This window comes from Seriola aureovittata, chromosome 13, assembly GCF_021018895.1.
Source record: "Seriola aureovittata isolate HTS-2021-v1 ecotype China chromosome 13, ASM2101889v1, whole genome shotgun sequence".
In the NCBI taxonomy this organism is placed as follows: Eukaryota; Metazoa; Chordata; class Actinopteri; order Carangiformes; family Carangidae; genus Seriola; species Seriola aureovittata.
This window is the reverse complement of record NC_079376.1, coordinates 25228068-25248005: the sequence shown is the minus strand read 5'-3', so window position 1 is coordinate 25248005 and position 19938 is coordinate 25228068. Positions and strand designations below refer to the sequence as shown.

General features: G+C 39.7%; 1 protein-coding gene across 1 annotated transcript; it reads right to left on the bottom strand.

Moving 5' to 3' along the window:
* Nucleotides 1–9419: 9419 nt before the first annotated feature.
* Nucleotides 9420–19708, bottom strand: ak7b (adenylate kinase 7b). Its single transcript, XM_056393742.1, has 18 exons — nucleotides 19478–19708; nucleotides 19131–19301; nucleotides 18871–18979; nucleotides 17061–17155; nucleotides 16675–16785; nucleotides 16500–16583; nucleotides 15101–15189; nucleotides 14824–14914; nucleotides 14614–14691; nucleotides 13613–13762; nucleotides 13315–13443; nucleotides 13099–13204; nucleotides 11944–12072; nucleotides 11779–11844; nucleotides 11470–11667; nucleotides 10744–10964; nucleotides 9602–9760; nucleotides 9420–9513 (listed from the first exon to the last, which is right to left on the bottom strand). Exons 1-18 carry the CDS (start codon nucleotides 19553–19555, stop codon nucleotides 9475–9477), a joined length of 2103 nt encoding a protein of 700 aa, XP_056249717.1. The 5' UTR covers nucleotides 19556–19708; the 3' UTR covers nucleotides 9420–9474.
* Between the last annotated feature and the right edge of the window lie 230 nt (nucleotides 19709–19938).

The following is a 19938-nucleotide window of genomic DNA, read 5'->3' as shown; positions in this document are numbered from 1 at the left end:
GCTCCTCTTCCTCTCTCCACTTGGCCTGCTTGTTGGAATGACACATTACTGTGGAAATAGGGAGCGTAGAGGAGGAGGAGGAGGAGGAAGAGGAGGAGGAGGGCTGGGTGGGGTGGGAGCGAGCTTCTGTAGGGCTCTTGTGGCTGTGCCAACTTTTGGGAAACAGACGACAGGCGAGTTAAAGCTCCACGTATACTCCCAATGAAATCCAAATCTGGCTCATTCACAAAGGCTGTGGAGCCGCTGCCGAACGCGAAGCTGTGAGCGAGTGTCAGCGCGGCTCTGACTCCGGCTCTGTTCATCTAACACCGACCGAGTTCACAGGTCTCGACAGGTAGTGACGGAGGGGGAGGAAGTCACACAACTGGAAGATATGACACATCAAGTGATGATGTATTTCAGGGTGTATTGTTCAATGTATGTCTACATGTGTAGGTGCGTTTATGTTGTCACATGAATCTCACTTTTCATTTTATTAGAATTCATAGGTTTCATTTTTAGTTCTAGTAAAATAATGGAGACGGGAGTTACAATCTAGACCACATGAACAACCAGCTGTTTATTACAAGACCGATGTTCCACCCTCAGGTCACATGATGACACACAGTCAGTTCTGCTCACTGATGAAGACTGTGATATTTGGTGGAAAGCTCTGACAAAGCTAGTGAGAGGACCTTGGAGTTGAGATTATATTGTCATTTAATGCTCAAGAATACGTTTTTATCTTTATTTTGTTTCGACTTTTTGTTCAATTTCAGTTTAGTTTTAATTAGGTTTTAAAGCAGGTTTGCTCATTTGGTTGAGTTTTATTTTTTGAAAATGCTGAGTTTTAGTTTAGTTTTTATTAGTTTCAGTGTCAGTTTTAGTTTTAGGTTTTTTTGTAATGTGTGGGATTTGTCAGGGGCAAGATTCAAGAAGGTCTGAAAAAATATTGTGTAATAAAAAAATCAACAAATCAGTGTGTTAGTGTCATTAACCAGAAGAAAATTAATCTGTACACAACAACAAAAAAAAACATGAAATGTAGTGTGCAGCCTGAAGTGTAAATGTGTGTAGTTGTGTTTCTGAGGTGAGACGCAGGTCGAAGCAAAAAAAACAAAAACTCTGAATCCAACCGACTCAGCTTGAGCTCATCAGTGAACTGGACTGTCCAGCTGCAGCTCTGTTAATTAACTATAAAATACCTGACATCATTAACACAGTAAATGTTGTGGACACTTGCATGCACACACATGCACTGGTCGTAAACTGAGAGCCAATCAGCTGTAAGATACTGCTCCATCTGAGAAAGGCCCCCCCTCCCCCCCAGTATACTACAGGCTGATGTATGAAATAAACTGACAGAGACAAAAAAATAAAGACATTTTCTCTGTAATTTTAGTTTATTTGAGTTAGTTTTGTAAACACACAATGCAGTTTCAGTTTCAATTTTCTTTAAATAAAGTTGTTTTTATTTTTCATATTTTTTATAGTGTTTGTTACTCATTTTTATAATAACTTCAGAGAAAATTTCAGGGGCCCCAAAAGCCCCACGTTGAAAATGTGTAGCCCACTCCAGTCTGTACAGTCTGCTTCTTTATCACAGCTTATTTTAACCCTTTTAAACATTCTGTACGTACTGGTGGTCACAGTCAGTTTATAGATGTGGACAGTTAAATTATTATTATTATGATGTCACTATGAAAGTGAATTAGCAGAAATGATTCCACAGTGTTGAGACACCAACTGTTTGTTGACATTTACTGAAGTTGTGACCAGAACTGAGCAGATTTCAGCCAAATGAGTGAGATTCGTCAAATTGTCATCAACACCAGAAATGTAACTTTGCTTAATTTGTTGTGTGTTTGTTTTGTGGGGATTTGATAAAGTGCAGATTTGTTTGTGAATTGCAAATGTTTGTCTGAGCGGGTTTTGCAATATTATCCAATTTACAGGCGCTGTCTTTTAGAACAACCCATGTGTTTAAAAAAAAAAAAAAAAAAAAAAAAGTTTTAATAGTAGTTACAGTTTACTTCATTATTCAAGTTTATATTAAACTCACAGGGTGTGTTTTTCTGCACCATGCAAGTGCAATGCACGGTGCATTGGTGTGACTTCCACTTCCTGAGGATGTCATTATCTCTGATGTCCATCCTGAACAAACATCTGTTAATGCTCTTAGAGATCACAGAAAAAAACTATATTATATTATATAACAAGAGAACTAGCCTGGGAAAATTCTCATGTTTTGAATTTTTCTTCAGTATCACAGTGATCCAGTGATAGAGGTCTGTACATCCGTGATACACTGCAGACAGGAGCTGCTAATAGCTAATTCAGCATAGTTTTAAAAGGTGCAAAAGTGTACACGAATATAGACTATATGAAAAAAAAAACAAGGGGCACAATATGCATGTATAAATATATAAATGAGTTTTGAGCATTTTGATTCTTTGCAGCTCTGTGTTGTAGCAGCAGTGTATTTTCAGGTGAAGGCTCTCAAACAGCCATACATTCATTTTATCCTAATAACCATCCTTTTTCTCTCTTCAGGCTTCTGCCTAAAGAAAAGCAAAACACTGCTGCTGCTAACCTTGACACCTGCCACGGCTCTGTGCAGCCGTTTTGATAAATTTACATTAAAAGAGGTGAGGTGTCTGGCGGTGGAGTCTGCCTTCCGCCTTTAATCAATGAAAACGTTTTCGTGGGCCTCTGGAGAGCGAGTAGAACCGAAGATAAATATTGGCAGAAAAGAAAAATGTGTCGTCCTCCCCAATCGAGGGAGACATAATGATATTCAGAAGGAGACCCCCTGCTGAGACACGAGGCAAACTGTTCCTTAGCAACAAAACACATTTTCCCTCTCCGAGTGCTCAGAACGAGGCTGGTGGCAGGTTTTTTTTTTTTTTTTTTTTGGGTTGGGGTGGATTAGGAGTGTGAGTGGAGTGGGTGGGTGGCTCACCACTTACACCAGCAGTTTGATGTGTGTCATTCTGTCTTGTCTATTTGGGTATGACATTGTAGTTTAGGTGTGTTTGTATGTGTGTCTGTCCATCAGCCAGGCTGTGAATGTTTGTTTGTCAGTTCTGTGTGAGTGTGTGTGTGTGTGTGTGTGTGTGTGTGTCTGTGATCCCCCCATGAATTAAGGGGTGTTAGGGAACAGTGACCAGCATCAGTGAGAGTGGATTCAGTCCAGATGCTGCCACACACTAAGACATACATGGCTTACAGCAGCTGATGGCTCGTATTAGTTATGATGGAGGAACACATCATCCGCCACATGTTAAAGCTTCTCACTGGTGACGTCACATTTTCTTTCCGTCCTGCCAACAAGTCAGTCTGTTGATAAATAACAACAACAGATAATATAATATTTCTACGTAGTTACTGAGATCATTTTGGAATTGAATGGAGGAATAAGACAAACACCAAGGGTTCAGTCTGTTGAGTAAAGATGTGAAAGGCCAGATAGACTGAAAAAAGCCACAGCATCCTGTTTACACTCCCCTGGGCGGCTGCATAGGTGAACATTTTCACACATGTCCGGCGCATAGTTTCAGTTCATGCTGCCATGAATTTGAAGCTGCTCTTGGATGTCCATGTAGACCCATGTAAATGACAAAATTTTACATCACACAGACCGTTCCACCTCTCCAGACACATAAAGTATAATTTATACATATAAAGATAAATATGCATAAATTCAGCTATTTAAATGGATACTTCAGCAAGTTAGTATTGCACTTCCAAAAAGTTGGGAGACTTACAAAAGAGAACTTCAATTAAAAAAAAAAAAAAAGAAAGCTGAGATATCTTGTTCTCTTCTTTCCCTAGAATGAATCAAGTGCACAGAAAAAAAATGCAAATTCGAATGTCCACAACTCAAGCACAAGTGGACAAACTGCTTAAGAAGATCATGTGACATGACCGAAGGTCCAACTCATTTAACAAATAGAAGATTGTTCTTTCGACAAGCAATGGCCTCGTTTTGTAAGACACCTCCACCTCCTCTCTGTGAGGTAACCCTGATGACATCATCAGAGTTATGTTGTCAGACGTGACAGAGACACAGAGGACACTCCACAGCTGTTTGATGACCTGCATGTGGAAAGTTGGCGAGGTGACCTAGGCTGCCCCTGAGTTTCTCTTTCAGGACACATAGGATGTACAGGGATGAATAAGGCTCTCTGTTTGTCTCATGCAGTGCAGTGATGTAATAGTGTATGGTATAGATATAAGTACTGGGTTGTCTTCATGAGCATGGATATCATGACTGAAGAAACTCCAACTTTAACATTACACAATTTACATTTGCCCTTTGTTCATTCACAAGTTCAGAGTGGCTGGAACATGTTGTACATCCATTTAATAAAAACCAACAACAAGATCATTTACCATCTGAAGAAGAAGAACACAGAGATCCACCATCGTCACCTTCTCACTGAGTGACGCGCTCCTGAAGCTCATAGATGATCTAAGACTGACACCTACTGGTGAAATACAGACACGACACACACATCAGACCTGTTTAAGCTCAAACCAGACCACATCCAAACATGCAGCCCAGATAGGAGTGTAACTCAAAGGTCAAAGGTCATCTATGACCTGGAGCATCCTGCCTCCAAAGCTAAAGGCTCCTAAATGTGTAAATATGCTTTGGACTTACAGCACTGACACACAGCTGTGCTGCAGTTTTGACTATTTTACTGATTTACTCCATGAAATATTTAAATGATTTTATGTGTGTGTATATTTTCAGCATGGCCAACAACCCTTCCTTTCCCAACATCATTTTCCTTTTTTTTTCTTTTTAAACAAAATGTATCCAATAGAATTTACCATAACAACTTGCAGTCCGAAAAATGGATGAACTTAACCCATGTGTGCATTAACTTGTTGGGAGACAATCCAGTAACTAAATTTAAAGACAGAAAAAAAGGCAACCAGAATATATATATATATATAGATACCTACATACACAAATAGGCGTCCAACCTATCTCTGGACCTTTGTCCAGAAATGTCTCTTTACCAGACCTTCCCAAAACATATGCCAGTGATTGGCGTCCTGGCTCCCACAGTCTCCAGCACTTGGGATCCTCTCCTGTTCAGTGTGCTTTCTGCTTTGGGTTAATAAAAAATCTAATTAGACACATGATCCAAATTCTCTCCATGTGTGTGTACACCTTGAGTAAATGTAATTAGTTACTTCCCACCACTCATACATTGTATTTAAGTAAGAGATACTATAAGACACAATGTTCCATTACAAATTGAAGGAGTGGTTAGGCTTCCCCCTGCTGGACATACAGAGCAACACAAGACCAATAAAAGGCAAATTACAGTATCTTTGGTGTTTTTTAAAAGTTAGATGTTTATAAGCCATTATAAAAACTTTTGATTCTTGAGCTGGAACAGGTGTAAAATGAACTCAGAGTGTTGTACAGTATTGTACTGTGTTGACAGTGACTGAACATCAAACATGCTCCATTTAGGTGATAAAAATGACTGACTCACTGGGGTTTATGGCCGAACACTGCATTCAAGTTCACTCCAAAAGCATTCAGCTAATATTTTTCAAATGTTCCTGGATGATTCTTTCGTTCTCTGCTACAGTGTTGTTTACATCTCCAGCCTATACTGTAATATGAGTCCATGGCCTTATGTTGCTCACCAGACTGTGTCTACACTTGCGGTGCTAATGTTTCAGTACGACACCTAATGTACACTGACTTCCGTCAGACCAGGTATGAGACAGATGCATTCAAAAACCTTTGCATCTTCAAGTACTAAACATTTCTCAATCCTACCCTCTTGCCCTCTTCCAGTAGAGTATTGACGTCTTCACAGCTGAGAGAGATCAGCTGATGACAGGGGAAAGTCCTTACGGTGGCATGCAGAGACAGCTGACCCAGTCGGACAGTCATGGGTGACCTCTCCATGCCTGTAGTTTCCCAGGATCTGCAGCCTGTTGGAAAAACCCACTGTAGCTACGAAAAGATGACAAAAAAAAAAATCTCCCTAGAGTGGAGTGGAAGAAGATTCATCAACTGACTTCACGGCAACACACACTGGACCGGAAAGTGGTGCCACTGACAAGAAACCGTTGGGAAACAATGAACGCTGACCTGACCCTGACAGGAGATCGAGTGCCTCGTCGAGAAAGGAGACAATTTAGGAGACTCTGGGGTGGAAAACTTGACATTAAACCCCGATTGGCATCATCTTAAAGGCAGAAGGAAGAAAGAACATGGTTCTATAAAGATCCCTTCAAGTTTCTAAAAAGTCTCCTCGCAAAGGAAAACTACAATCACCTTCTTCTTGAGTTAGAGCACTGAATAATGACCAGACGTGTTTTAGTAGAACATTATGATGTCATAGGGAGGTTGATTTTTTGGCCTTTTGGATATAAAATGTCATCACTTCATCATTTATCCTTATAGACATTTGAGTTAAATTGAGTCATAATTAGTGAATGAATTTATGAGTTATGGCCAAAAACGTGTTTTGTGAAGTCACAGTGACCTTGAACTTTGACCTTGGACAACCTGTTTCTAATCAGTTCATCCTTGAGTCCAAATAAATGTTTGTGGCAAATTCTAAGAAGTTTCCTCATGGTGTGACTGAGACATCATGTTCAGGAGAATGGGGCGGATATCCTGAAAACACAATGCCTCCGGCTCTGACTGTCGCCAGCATGGAGGCTTAAAAATGGAGCTCTGAAAGCAACAAAGAAGACCTGGAGGATCACTTACAGACAACACACTCTGACCCAACGTGGCCCAACCAATCTGCTTACTAAATGTGGAGGGTGAATTTTTCTTCAGCATCATTTCACAGAGGATGGCCGAATATCTGTGACGAAATGAGTATATCCACACACTCACACACACACTCTGCGTGCTTAGAACATTCCAGCATGTTGTGGCACCAGATCCAGGCAGAAAAGGGACCTACATGTAGTCTTTCTGGACCTCACCAATGCTTTTGGTTCAGTGCCCCCTGAACTCTTGTGGTTTGCCTTCGGCTTCTTCCATATAGCATCACAGTCCTGGTTAAATCCTACTTCTTTAGTTGTCCTAGTAGCAGGCCAGGACAACACGAAGGGGGGGTGTTTCTGGGACGCCAGAAGTCTCTGTCGAGCCCTCAAGAGGCCGTGGGCTCATTAACGAAACATCAAGTGCCCACCTGAAAACTCCTGTGTCAACCTTCCATCATCAAGACTCTCTCTCTCTCGTCAGTTCTTGCACAAAGGGTACTGACATCCTGTGTTTCTGAAACCTGGTGCTTTTGTCTGGTTGGCTTAGCTCATTTCAGCTGGCGTGAAGGCCGTCAATCAAACCGGTGCTTACTAAACAACTGGAGAGAGACCACCCGAAAATGAGGGTCTTAATCCACTTCCAAGCTGAGGATTGTTAGAGGTCTAAAAGCAAACGGACCGACCACAGGATTGTGTCTGCAATTTTGCAGTTAAAAAATATGCAGTAAAAACATTTTCACTGAACTGTGCCATTCCCCCTAGAACCTTTATATTCTATGGTGTGATATAAAAATAGTAAGGAAATCTTATATAATATACAAACAGCATGAGAGACACTTTTTGTCTTATACTGTTATGTATATATTATTAAATTATGAAATACTATTTTTCCCCATCACTTGTTGAACTTTTTTCATTATATGTGACTCAAACTTTGCTGTCATCCATCCATTTAAAACTGTTGGGAATTATAGCAATTTAGGATGAGCGATGATTATATCTCACCTAATTGTCAGTACGGAACTGTTATGTAAGATATTTTGAGCGAAAACAAATTACTTTGGTGCTTGTATATGAGTCACACTAAAGGACAGAAATGTTAGCTATTGCATTAAAGACACAGTGAGAGGCATTATCCACTAGTGTTATTAAAACTTAAACCTCGTGTCAGCTGTGCCAAGTACTTTGGGCAGTCACTCAGTCACTCAGTCTGTTCCTGAGATAATATTCTCCTGAGAGTGAATACTATTGATACACAAACTATATTCATTAAGATATGTGATTAGATTTTTTAAAAAGGATATAATGGCTTCATTTTTAAAGACATTTCAATTTTATTTTCTAAAAAGGATGTTTCAGTCTTTTGTGTTAGTTAATGACCTTGCTAGGTAATCTGTCATTGGCTGTTACTGAGACAAATTTGCATAATTATCCATAATTCTGTAGTTGAAGGAGTTGTTGAATTTTAAAAAACTAGAATTTAGTGTCACACCAAGGGAAAACAAAACCTAAGACTTTTAGTTGTTTTTAACTATTCTTTGATAAAAAAAACTTCCCATGTGGACGTCATGGGCTTCACATGAGGCTTCAGTAACATGATATTGAATGTCATTCAGCTAAATAAAGTTGTAATACCAGAGAAGATAAATAAACACATCAAGAGCAGTTAAATAATCATAATGACAACAAAGGGTTTTGTGAGGTCACACTGACCTTGACCTTTGACCACCACAATCTAATCAGTTCATCCCTGAGTCCAAGTGAATGTTGGTGCCAAATCTGAAGCAGCTCCTTCAAGGTGTTACAGAGATATTGCGTTCACAAGGCCAAAAGCACGTTTTTGACCTCAATAAAACAATATGCCTCCAGCTCTGACTGTCTCCAGCATGGATAAAGTTCAACTTTACTGCCGTGTGTATGCTAGTAATAATAATAATAAATAATAAATTATTATTATTATATATTATTATTACTAAGATAGAAAAAAAAAATATTTGCTGCATGTTTCAAATGACATAAGGCTATCAGAGTATGAGAATATTGTATTATCATGTTTACTTAAATCTGTGTATTTCACCTTCAGGAAACTCTCCATGTTGTGTTTGCACCTAGGACTCACAGATGGTGCAGTTAAATTGCAGCAGCTTGCGTCACAATGTTTCCCAAATAAACTCAACTAATTTCCCCATGTGGTGATTAAGTATGTACAATGAAATAATTTGGTGTTCTGTTGCAACCAATTATGTATACTTTGGAGTCGCGAGTAGCAACATGAGAGAGACACAAATTATCTGCCATTTGTAACATTTATCCTTCCTGGAAATCGGAAGCCAAATCAAAGCAATTATGACCCGAGTGTGTCTACTTTGGAGTTTACCAAGTTCATTACGCAAATTAACTTCCTAATTAGCTTTTGGCTTCATGCACACTTTCATCCTCTTTTTTAGGATGCTTTTAAATAATGGCCGGCGCACAAGAGCCCAAACAAAGCTGTGTGTAAATACAACAGGGGCAGGGGATTTGGCCACTTACAAATCAGACCTAATCAAAATCCCAGCATGAACTGAGGGACACTTGGCATGTCTAAGAGACTGCAGGAGGTTTTCCTCTAATAGAAATGCTGCATGTAATTGACTCCAGTCTCTAATATCCTAAAGAGCACAGCAAAATTAGGAGGAAAAAAAGACTTTATTTCAGTTTTCTGTTCTGTATTTGTATCTGTAGAAGTGTGTATATTCAGTAGTCAGAGGGGTTGTTCTTAAACAGGTACTCTGCCTGCAACGAGACAAACCACAAGATCAAATCAACATCTAATTAACTTTAATTCTCAGAATTAGGTGATAACTGGTGCTGAGTGTCATACCAGGAAGTCCACGGGGTCGTGTGGTCGTGCTCTGCAGCATTCGATCAGACCCTGGGTCAGAATGGGCATGACGTGCTCCAACAGGTAGTTCCTCATAGGGACTGACTGGGCCTCCAGCAGCTCCTCCTCCTGCTGCCTCACCTCCTCCAAACCATTAGTCTGACACACACACACACACAAAAACTCAAACTCCATAATCGTAACCAAACACCAACATAATGACACCCCTCTGGTGTCATTCTGCTCCAGCTTCCTCCTTTCCTTCTCTAATATTCACTGACAGCTGTTCCTTTTTACTGCCTCACAGTCCGTGACCTAAACACCCTCTACTTCTCTTTCACAAGTACTGTAATGTCCTTAGTAATCCAGGATTGACTGGAACAGAAGTTGATTTACTTGGTCAACAGACTGTCCATCTATGTCCTCAACATCTGGCATGAGAGCAACATCACAGTTGGTTAAATTAAGTCTTTCAGAGTAGCGTACATCTCCTCAGCGACATACTGCCCTGAGACACATGACCAGAGGTCTGTATTTGGGCTGAAGGTGGACCAGGTTGTGGTCTGAACTTTCAACTCTTTAACATTAGCATACACCAGGTCCAGGGTCCTGTCTCCTCTGTTGTCCAGTCCACACACTGAGTGAAAACGGGAGAGTGTTGGCCAGTTGAAGTCTTCGGAGATCATGAAGAAGAGTCTGGGGTCTCGCAGCAACACAGTGAATGATGTCACGTGCGGTTGCCAGGTTAGTGGAGGGGGAATGTAAACAACAACCAAGATGGCGTGTGCACACTGAGACCGACAACAGTAACATACAGTAGCTGAATGATAGCATCCAAAAAGGTAGCGGAATGAAAGAAATAATTCTCGGGTGAAGAAAACAATCCAGGACTCTCTCTACCAGCATGTTTAGAGAGGCTGCAGCTTAAATAAGTTACTGGTAAAAATCTAAACACGTCAAAAGAAGAAAGTTAAAAGTTTGGAAAAATAAGAAAATGACCAGGAGCCACTGAAACGGGCTGCGGCATATACACACAAAAAAATGATATAAGCATTTAGTTTGATATTTCATTTGCAAAGCACCAGGTAAAGCCTCCATACCCTTGTCTATATCCAAACCTAAGCTCTCCTCTCAGCACCTACCCACTCCTCCCAGCGTGCAGTCCTGTGTCTGGCCTCCTCCACCTCCATCTGCTCCTCTTGTGCCTTCTCCAGAGCCTCTCTCCTCAGTTTCTCTTCAGCCTTCCTCATGTTCTCCTCCTCCACCTCCTGACTGCTGGGGCCGTAGTTCCTGGGCTTGCCCACCGTGTCGTAGATCTTCTGCATCAGCAGCAGGCAGTCAGGTTCGTCACTGCTGGTGATCTCTGGAGAGGACGACGAGGAGCACAGTATGATGAAAGTAATGATCTTAATTCATGGTAGAAATGAAACCATAGATAACAGAGAGGCCTGACATGATTTAAAAAAAATGAAGGTGTCAAAGCAGATGCAAAAAATAAAAACATTCAAAAAGTACTTTATATTCCTGGCTTAAACCCAAATTTGAGGCGTTCTTTCCTTACTGCCTGTCTGTCAGTCTCTGCTTGCAGAATTTTACACTTGTATAGAATGCCATGTTATTCTGTTGGCTTTTAATTTGAAATACTTACCTTTACTTCCATGCCACCTGACTACCTTTCTTCATTCTTTCAATTCAACAAGGAAAAATTCCCAAAGAGAATTTTCCACCACCAGACTAACCACCAGAATTGGACCGTTTTTCAGTTTTTTTGGTTTAAAAGGAAAAAGCGCACTGCCTGAACGTATACTCATTCCTCTCCCTACATCACCCACTCACAGGATGTACTGTAGACATGCTTGCTGGATTACCCAGGTTCAGAGGGGTCATGTCCTGCTCATCAAAGTAGTTGACAACAGTTTCATCCTCCATGTTATTTTCTCTGTAACTGGCGAGGCATTGCAGGAAGTGCTCATGCTCGTAGTTGTGTTCCTGCACCAGCCTCTCAGGCAGGTTCATCACTCGCTCCTTCAGGAAGGCGTCTGTTGCATCCAGGCGTAACACAAACTCTGAGATACACACAATGCAACTATTACTACAAGACTTTTGTGGGGTAACATTTTAGAGTGTCTACCCCAATGTGAAATAATAGCATTGTGATGACAGAGCACTGCAAACACCTGGCATAATCTTCTTGCTATGTGAAGAAATGTGGGATGTCCCATCTTCGGATTCATCTTCTTCAGCTAGAAAACAAATAAAAACATAGAGCTGTGTGTGTATGTACAGTATGTATTCATTGTATATGCAGCGCATGTGATTGTGATTTTGAGTTGGTGTCTCACCACTGAAGAGCTCTTTAGCTTGTTCAAATGTCTTGGGAAGGCCGTCAAGAACAAAACCTTGATTTCTGCAAGGGTTAGACATCAGCTTTACCTTCAGCACCTTCACCAACAGCTGGTCATCCATTTGACCTAATGGACAAAAGAGCTGATATAACAGTGTGGCAATATCATCTCAAAGGGACACTCTACTGATTTAGTATTGTGAAAGACAGATTAAAAAAGAATGATCAAAATTGAAACAGAAAAACTGGATCCTACATTTCCCGTGTCGCATTAGAACCTGCTAGAGGTAGATGTAGTTGACCAGGCGTCTCTCAGTTCCATAGATTAGACTATTGGAGATCATCTTTAAATCAATGGTCTACTGGCTAACTTTAAACTGCTATTAATTGAATGTTGAGCTACGTTACATTTTCCATCCAGTTTACTTTACACACTACTGTTAATTTAGTGTTAAATTACTGTTGAAATTACATTTCAATGTTTGCACTTTTGTCCGTACTGTGATTCTACCTTCTACCTTTTTTTTTTAAATCACTTTTGCAGTTGTACATGTTTCTGTTCACTTGGTGTGTATTTATTATTATTTTATAATAGTTTTAATTTTTTACTCTTTTTCTTTTTCATTCCTAACTGAGTGTTGAGCAGTTTTAACAGAACAACTTGGATCTATAAAGTTTTTGTGATCCTGATTCAAAGATCACCTTTTGACCCAGCACCCACACCATCCATATATAACCAGCTGTTATCACATTCTTCATGTAGGTCACATGATGACACCTGATCTAGATCCATTCACAGATGACGACTGTGAGACACAATTTTATCTTAGAATATCAGCAATATGCAGACTGTAATTTAAACAAATATAATGTAATATAATTTGTTCATTAAACCATATAAAATCAACCATGTAATTACCAGCCACAATCTCTCTATCACTTTAAAAAGACCTCTGTAAGGACACAGTTGTTAGTTACAAACTATCCAGGCCTTTCATTTTTTTTTGTTGAATAATAATATGAATTAAGACTGACTTGAGATTCAAAGTGACACCTGATATGAGTGTCACATGCAGACCTCATTACCTGACACTTATATCATTAAGAGTGAATTGATCTTAAAGGTAAATAACATTTACTTAAAGGTCCACACCTCCGCTCTGCTCCATACTGTCCTTCAGTCTGTTGAGCAGGTCCTGGGCCTCTGCTGCTGAATCCTCATTCTCTGCATCTGGATCAAATCTCCTCACAGTGTTTTCCTATAGACACGGGGATAGAAATAGTTTGTTAGGACAGTTCAAAAGTCTGCAGCTGCATTATCAACACTATAACCACGGATCACATGAAAATGTATGATGTGAGAGCTCACTAGCTGTGTGATGGTTTCAGAGATGGTCTCCTTCAGTGTGATGTGATGGAGCTTGTAGTGTTCACAGATCTGCTTTGATACTGTACTTTTCCCCACTGCAGGAGGACCCAGAACACACAGACGGATGGGCTGGAGAGAATAAAATGCATGGATCACACTAGTACAACTTAATAATGACTACGACAACTGTCACAGTATAATACACAACTTAACCATATATGGAGAAGCAGCAATATTATCATTCCTCTGTATATTCTCTGGATAGAGACATGTTTTTGCCTTTTGCTTTATTACCTACCAGCAGTCCTCTGTTCTGCCGGTACTCCTCCACCACCAGCTCCATGTTTTCCACCAAACCAGATTCACACTGCCAGTTGATAGAGAACAGTTCCTTGACGTGGAAACCCTCCATGCGAAGGTTGACCAGCATGGAATCAATTTCCGTCGTCTATTAAAAAGATGAATGTCAAAAAAATCCTTGTCCTTTGTCTCTTTGTTTTAAATCCACCTTCACCCCACTCGTGAGATGAGAGGACAAATACCTTCATTCTGAGTTCTAATTATTGCTTTACTGAGTCAGCACATGGTTAGCCTAGCTTAGCTTAAACAGCTAACTTGGGTCTATCCAAAGATGAAAAATATGTTCTCCAACACCTCTACAGCTCACTGATTAGCACACAGTATAACTTTTATTTGATTCTTACTCAAATATAAACGTGCTTCACACAGGATGACTCTGCTTTTCAGAATCAACATTGTGTAAATGTCAGCCTGTGTGGCTTCAGTTGACAGAAGCAAATCACCTTTCATTTGAGTTTTCCCTCTTTCACTTTTCTCTACAAAGTAGAGCATCTGTTACCGGTTGAAATTTCAATGGAAATGACATGTTTGGGATGATTAAGTCAGTCTATCACAAGGCTGACTAGAGGTGCCAATGTTTTTTTTCTACAAATCAGACTGGTGTGTTGTCATACACTAGATGATATAGCCTGATTTCCAATAACGCAGCAGTTACATTATCTTTCTGTTCATGTGCAGGTTAGAGCTTTAGAGGTGTTGATAGGTGTATTATTGACCTGTGGACGGAGCCAGGTTAGCTGTTTCCCCCCTGCCTCCAGTCTTTACGTTAAACCACATCCACATACTCCAGCTCTGAACACATACACGAGACTGATATCAATATTCTCATCTCGCTGTTTGAAAGAAGAAAATAACTATATATCTAAAAACTATTTTTGGAAGTTCTTGAAGCAGACAGGTTTCCTGTTTATTAGCAATACTGAGGCAAGACTAACATACACTTAAGTCCTTTGTGAGGAAGGCTTCTTCAAATGGCTTTTTCTGGATCTTCCCTGGTCCAAGTGCAGAGGCAACTGTCTGGTGGAGAAAGAGATCAATCCGTCACTGACTGATTGTACCAGGTTTAACTACACTTCCAGCCCATTTACATTTATATAATGTATGTTTCTCCTCTGTGACAGAACATTTCCTGATTGGTGCTACACTCACCTTTACAATGTTCTCCATAGTGTTGTTGGAATAGTCCACAGCCAGCAGGTAATATGGTTGGGGCTGATGTTCAATCACGTTCTGAATCACACTGAATTTACACAAAGAAATTACACTGTTTATAATATATATAGTATATGTATAGTTTATAGCAAATTTCTACTTTGCAAGCTATAACCCCACATCAATAGATATATTTTCCCTCCTCTGTGCACCGTGTGTGTGTGTGTGTGTGTGTGTGTGTGTGTGTGTGTGTGTGTGTGTGTGTGTGTCAAACCTTGCCAGGTCATTGATGTGAATCGTGGGGATGATGTTGCTGCCGTCTCCAAAGACAGGTATTTGAGGTTCTTGTCCCAGCCACGACGTCTAATAATAGAGATTATTTCCTTTAGTAACACATGTGAAGTAAATTCACATTGTCACAGTTTGTGATGGGTCTTAGGATGGTGATGTTGCTCCATCCAACACTTTTTCCACATGTCTCCACAGATACTGTCCAGGTTTCCATGATGTCTGGTGTTGAAATTCATACTGCCCATAATATGATCCCTAATGATTTTGGAGACCTTTTGGAGACCTTCAAATGTCTGCCAAATCAAAATTTTCAATAATAAAAACAAGAATAACAAAGAATAACAAGATGGAAATGAGTAATAGATTAATCAACAGACAGATCTCTTTTTTCCTTATAGGATATATTTTCCTTTATTTCCTTTAATATCTATGGATTGTGACCATTGCCAAGAAAAATATGAATATAAGCTGATATTTAATTCTGTAAATATTATTCACAACATCATCAGATATTGTTTTTGGATAGAGAGCATTTCCTGTCCTGCTGTCAAGCAGGCAAGAAAATCCAGTGTCAAAGCTTAAAAAGATTATCTTAAAAATGCTAATCATTAAAACCACTTCCAAGAGGAGTATGTGAGAACATCATGTCAGGTCGCCAGTTCCTCCGTGTTTGAATGAATGCCAGTAAGTTTTCTAAGTTACTTTACTCATCTTTTGTACATTTTTGTTTTTCCTTTACACAGCAATCGGTGTAGACACGTGACACTGTATCCACTACAACATTAAAGTGATCAGCTTACTACAATCAGTGAACCATTCATCTGCAATGTACCCTGCTTCGGCTACACCTGCAACAAACATGGAAAAGCGCCACTAGGAGAACCGTTTGCAGTTTTCTCAGCATGCCAGGTTATTACAGGAGTTTCTGTCCTAACTTTTCTGCTGTTGTTTTGCCTTTACTCCATTTGCTGAGCCCAAATGTTGACTCTGTGTGGACTTATGAATGCCAGCATGCCTTTGAAAGTGTGAAGTCTCTCTTAAGCCATGCTCCTGTGCTCGCTGCGCCGGACCTCTCCAAACCATTCAAACTAAAGTGCTGTGGGTGCTGAAGCAGTGCTGTTGCAGGAAGCACAAAGTCAGATACAATCGAGAAAGAAGATTATTTCCCCTTTGCCTGGTTTTTCTGTCATCTACAACCATAACCAATGGGCTCTCATAGTTCAAGATAATAACTTGGAGATTCACCAAAAAAAGGGCTCAGGTCATATGTTTGCAGATGCTCCATCTGGACTGTGACAGATTATTATGTGTGAATTGTTTTTTGTGTAACATAAACCTGTGGGAATCTTGTTGATGATCAAACAACAGTCTTCAAATCTCACCTTGAAAAAGAAGTGGAAGACCTGCTCTCCCATCCCATACTGAAGTCCTGACGCCACCACGTATGTCGAGAACAATGTTCTGTTCTACAAGCAAAAACCGCATGACAGGGTGATACATCTCAATCATGAGTCTCCTGTCAGACAAAATGTAACAACTCAGGGATTTGAAACTCACAGTTTTGCCCATTTTGACCACCTTTTTCTCCAGGTCAATGTGTTGTTTGAAGCTGGGATGTGCTCTTCTTCTCCAGAAAATCTGATCAGTGAAAGGAAGCTCCACGTCATCCTGTCACACAACACAGACAAGTGAATTCAGTTTTTGTCAGATAACCACCTTAGCTGGAGATTAATGAGATTACATCAGACAACATACTACATGATATGCGTTGGTCTAATAGCACAATTTCAATCCACAGTAATACTACTAAATAAATGTTTGAATGAACAATTACATTTCAGACCTATGACCTAAATTAGAATATAATAAGAAACAAACATAGGTTTGTGTAACACAAAGATAGCAGGTTAGGTCAGCCAAAGGTACACTGCGTGTCCACTTACAGTGTCCACTGGCTTGCTGCATGCCCAAGTCATCACTGTGGAGATTAGGATAAACGTCTTTGGTCCAGAAAAATTCCCCATTTCATTGTGAAGAGCTAAAAGTACAACACAGAAGGAGACGTTACCTGATTGATTAATTATGGTAGTATTATATCGAAATATTCGATGCCAGTGTTGCTCAGTGCGTTCAGGCTCATGTGTTGGCTGCAGATGATCTCTCTGAAACAATGCTGCTTAAATGAAAATAAGGACATCTAGATATACACACTTTATTGGGATGATTTCCTGGTATCCTTATTTGGAATTCATTCTTAAAAAGGTAAATAAGTAAATAACATGAATTCACACATAACTGAAAGGCGACATATTATTTCCAAACATGTCTACAGATAATAAGATATTACAAAGGCATCAGCTACATCCCTATAGTGATAAATAGGAAGCCCCAGGTAACAGCAGTTCAGGTGAGTTACAGACGTGGTTGTTGGATCTGATTTATTTATATTAATGGTAATCGTACTTGTTCTGAGAATAGTGCCCAAAGAAAGCCATTCCTAGTTCTGAGTATAAAAGACTGAAATTAACATAACAACATGAAACCTCTTAAAATGGCTGAAGTTATAATAATCCTTGGACACAGGCCACAAAAAGTAAAGAAACTGTGCTGTACACGTTCACCAAACTGTATCTTTGAGAAGTATTATGAGAAAATAGTCATGTGACATTACTGGTAAATAAAAACAAGAGTCAATCTACAGGTAGTGATGACTTTGTAAAGGTAGAGCAAGAGTTCATGATTGAAAATAGAAAATAAACTACAAACGTAAAAGCTATCTTACACTCAGGAAGACAAATAGTAGCATAATGAATCATTCGAGGGTTGATCAGGGGTCTCCAACCTTTTTTAATCTGAGAGCTACTTTGAAAAAATCAAAGGGGCTGAGAGCTCCTCATGTCTTATACTACTGGTTACATTTATTTAGTTATTCATAAAAAAAACACTCAAACTGATCTCCAAACCAAATCAGATGAATAAGATCATTTAACAAGTCATCAAATATTAATATCCAAAATTCACATTTTGTACCAAAAAACATCTGAAACTCACATCAGACAACAATCTGAGTCATGATTCAGTCAGACACGCAGACATGAAAACACCACTGCAAATAAAGCTCCATAAATCTAATTAAAAACCAGAGAAAGAGGCTCCTCAGTCAGTGATCAGTGACAGTTGTCAGTTCATCAATGGTACATAACAAACAGGAAGTTAAAATAGATAATTCACTTGACTTCATTTCCCAAAATGTAACCAAACATAGGCAAAAAAACAGGGTTCAAGTTGAAGTCCACAGCTTAACTCACTGTATCCATGGCAACATATTTCCTGTTTGTTGGAAAAGTTGAGTTTATACCTGTTCTGTTATCAGAAAAGTTGCTATCACTGCAACCTACAACAGATCTGATGTAAACAAACTTAACAGGAGCTCATTAAACTGACATCTCTTGTGTTGCTTAAAGTTTGAACTATACATCCATGGTTTGTACAGACTATATTCTCTGAACCTTTGGGTGAGCTACTTTGAAACAGGGGTCTCCAAAAGGTAGTTCACAAGGCACCTGTCGGAGACCCCCTGTGTACATAATAATTATTTCAAGTTTTATATTGAACACTGTCTGGATACTCAGGTTACAAAGTGTGGATGCTGCTGTAATCCAATGGAACCAATAAACTGTGAACAATGTTAAGCAGCCTTAATAAACAATGAACACAACCCATCAACCACCCAACATACAGAGAACTGCTCACCTGAAACAGCCCAGAGGGCCTCCTCCACCTGTTCACTGTGCTGGCTGATGTTGTAGATGATAACATCACAGCTCATCAGTTTTGGAAGGAGCTCGTCTCTGTCCAGTCGCTTTTATTCAAACAAACAAACAAACAAACAAACAAACAAACAAACAAAAATCTGGTCTCAAATTCTACGTTTAAATTGACACTGGAGTATCTGAGTGTTTTTCCTCAGTTTATGACTTTACTACATAGTTTCTGTTGGATGAAGTACTTACTAAATACTCCTCCAGCACATGTGGTCTGTCCTCGTCTGATTTCTCAGAGACACTTCCCACCACCTGAAAGGCTGTTGCTCTGCTGCTGTTTGATTTCATCCTCTCCTCCTCCTCAGACTCCATCTCTCCATCGGGATCAACAGATGTCCCCACAACACATTCAGACACAAACTGCAAAGATGGAAACATGAACTCACTGTTGATGCTGCTTACGACAAACAGTGTGTGTGCTAGTTCAATTCCCTGATGTTGTAAAACTGTTAGGAACGAGGCAGCCTGTAACTGCTAACTCACATTAACACTAGCTAACAGCTCCGTTTTGACATTCCACATTTAAACATATTTACCTTGGCGATGTGCTTGGATGAGTATGAGTCTATGTTGTTGATAAAGACTCGTTTGGGTGACTGCTTGACTTTCTCCATCCTCGTCTGCGCCGTATTAGATTGTTAGCTTTTAGCAAACGTTTTCAGCAAGGGTCGTTAGTGTAGCGTTGCCATAGAGACGCGCCCTCTCGCGCTGGAAGCGAGCAAAGCGCGCAACATGGCGTATGGAAAAAAATATGGCGTTTCATAAAAAAAAAAAAAAAAAAAAAATATATATATATATATATATATATATATATATATACTTAATATATATACACTTACATAACGCCATGTCAAGCATCACTTCCTTGTTTCTAACTGTACACCTACATCCGGAGACCAGGTATTCAGAAGAGAGACCCCGAAGATCTTCTCCACGGATACTATTCCTACGGAGCCCCTAAAGGGACATGGGGAAAATATTTTTTTAGATATGTTAC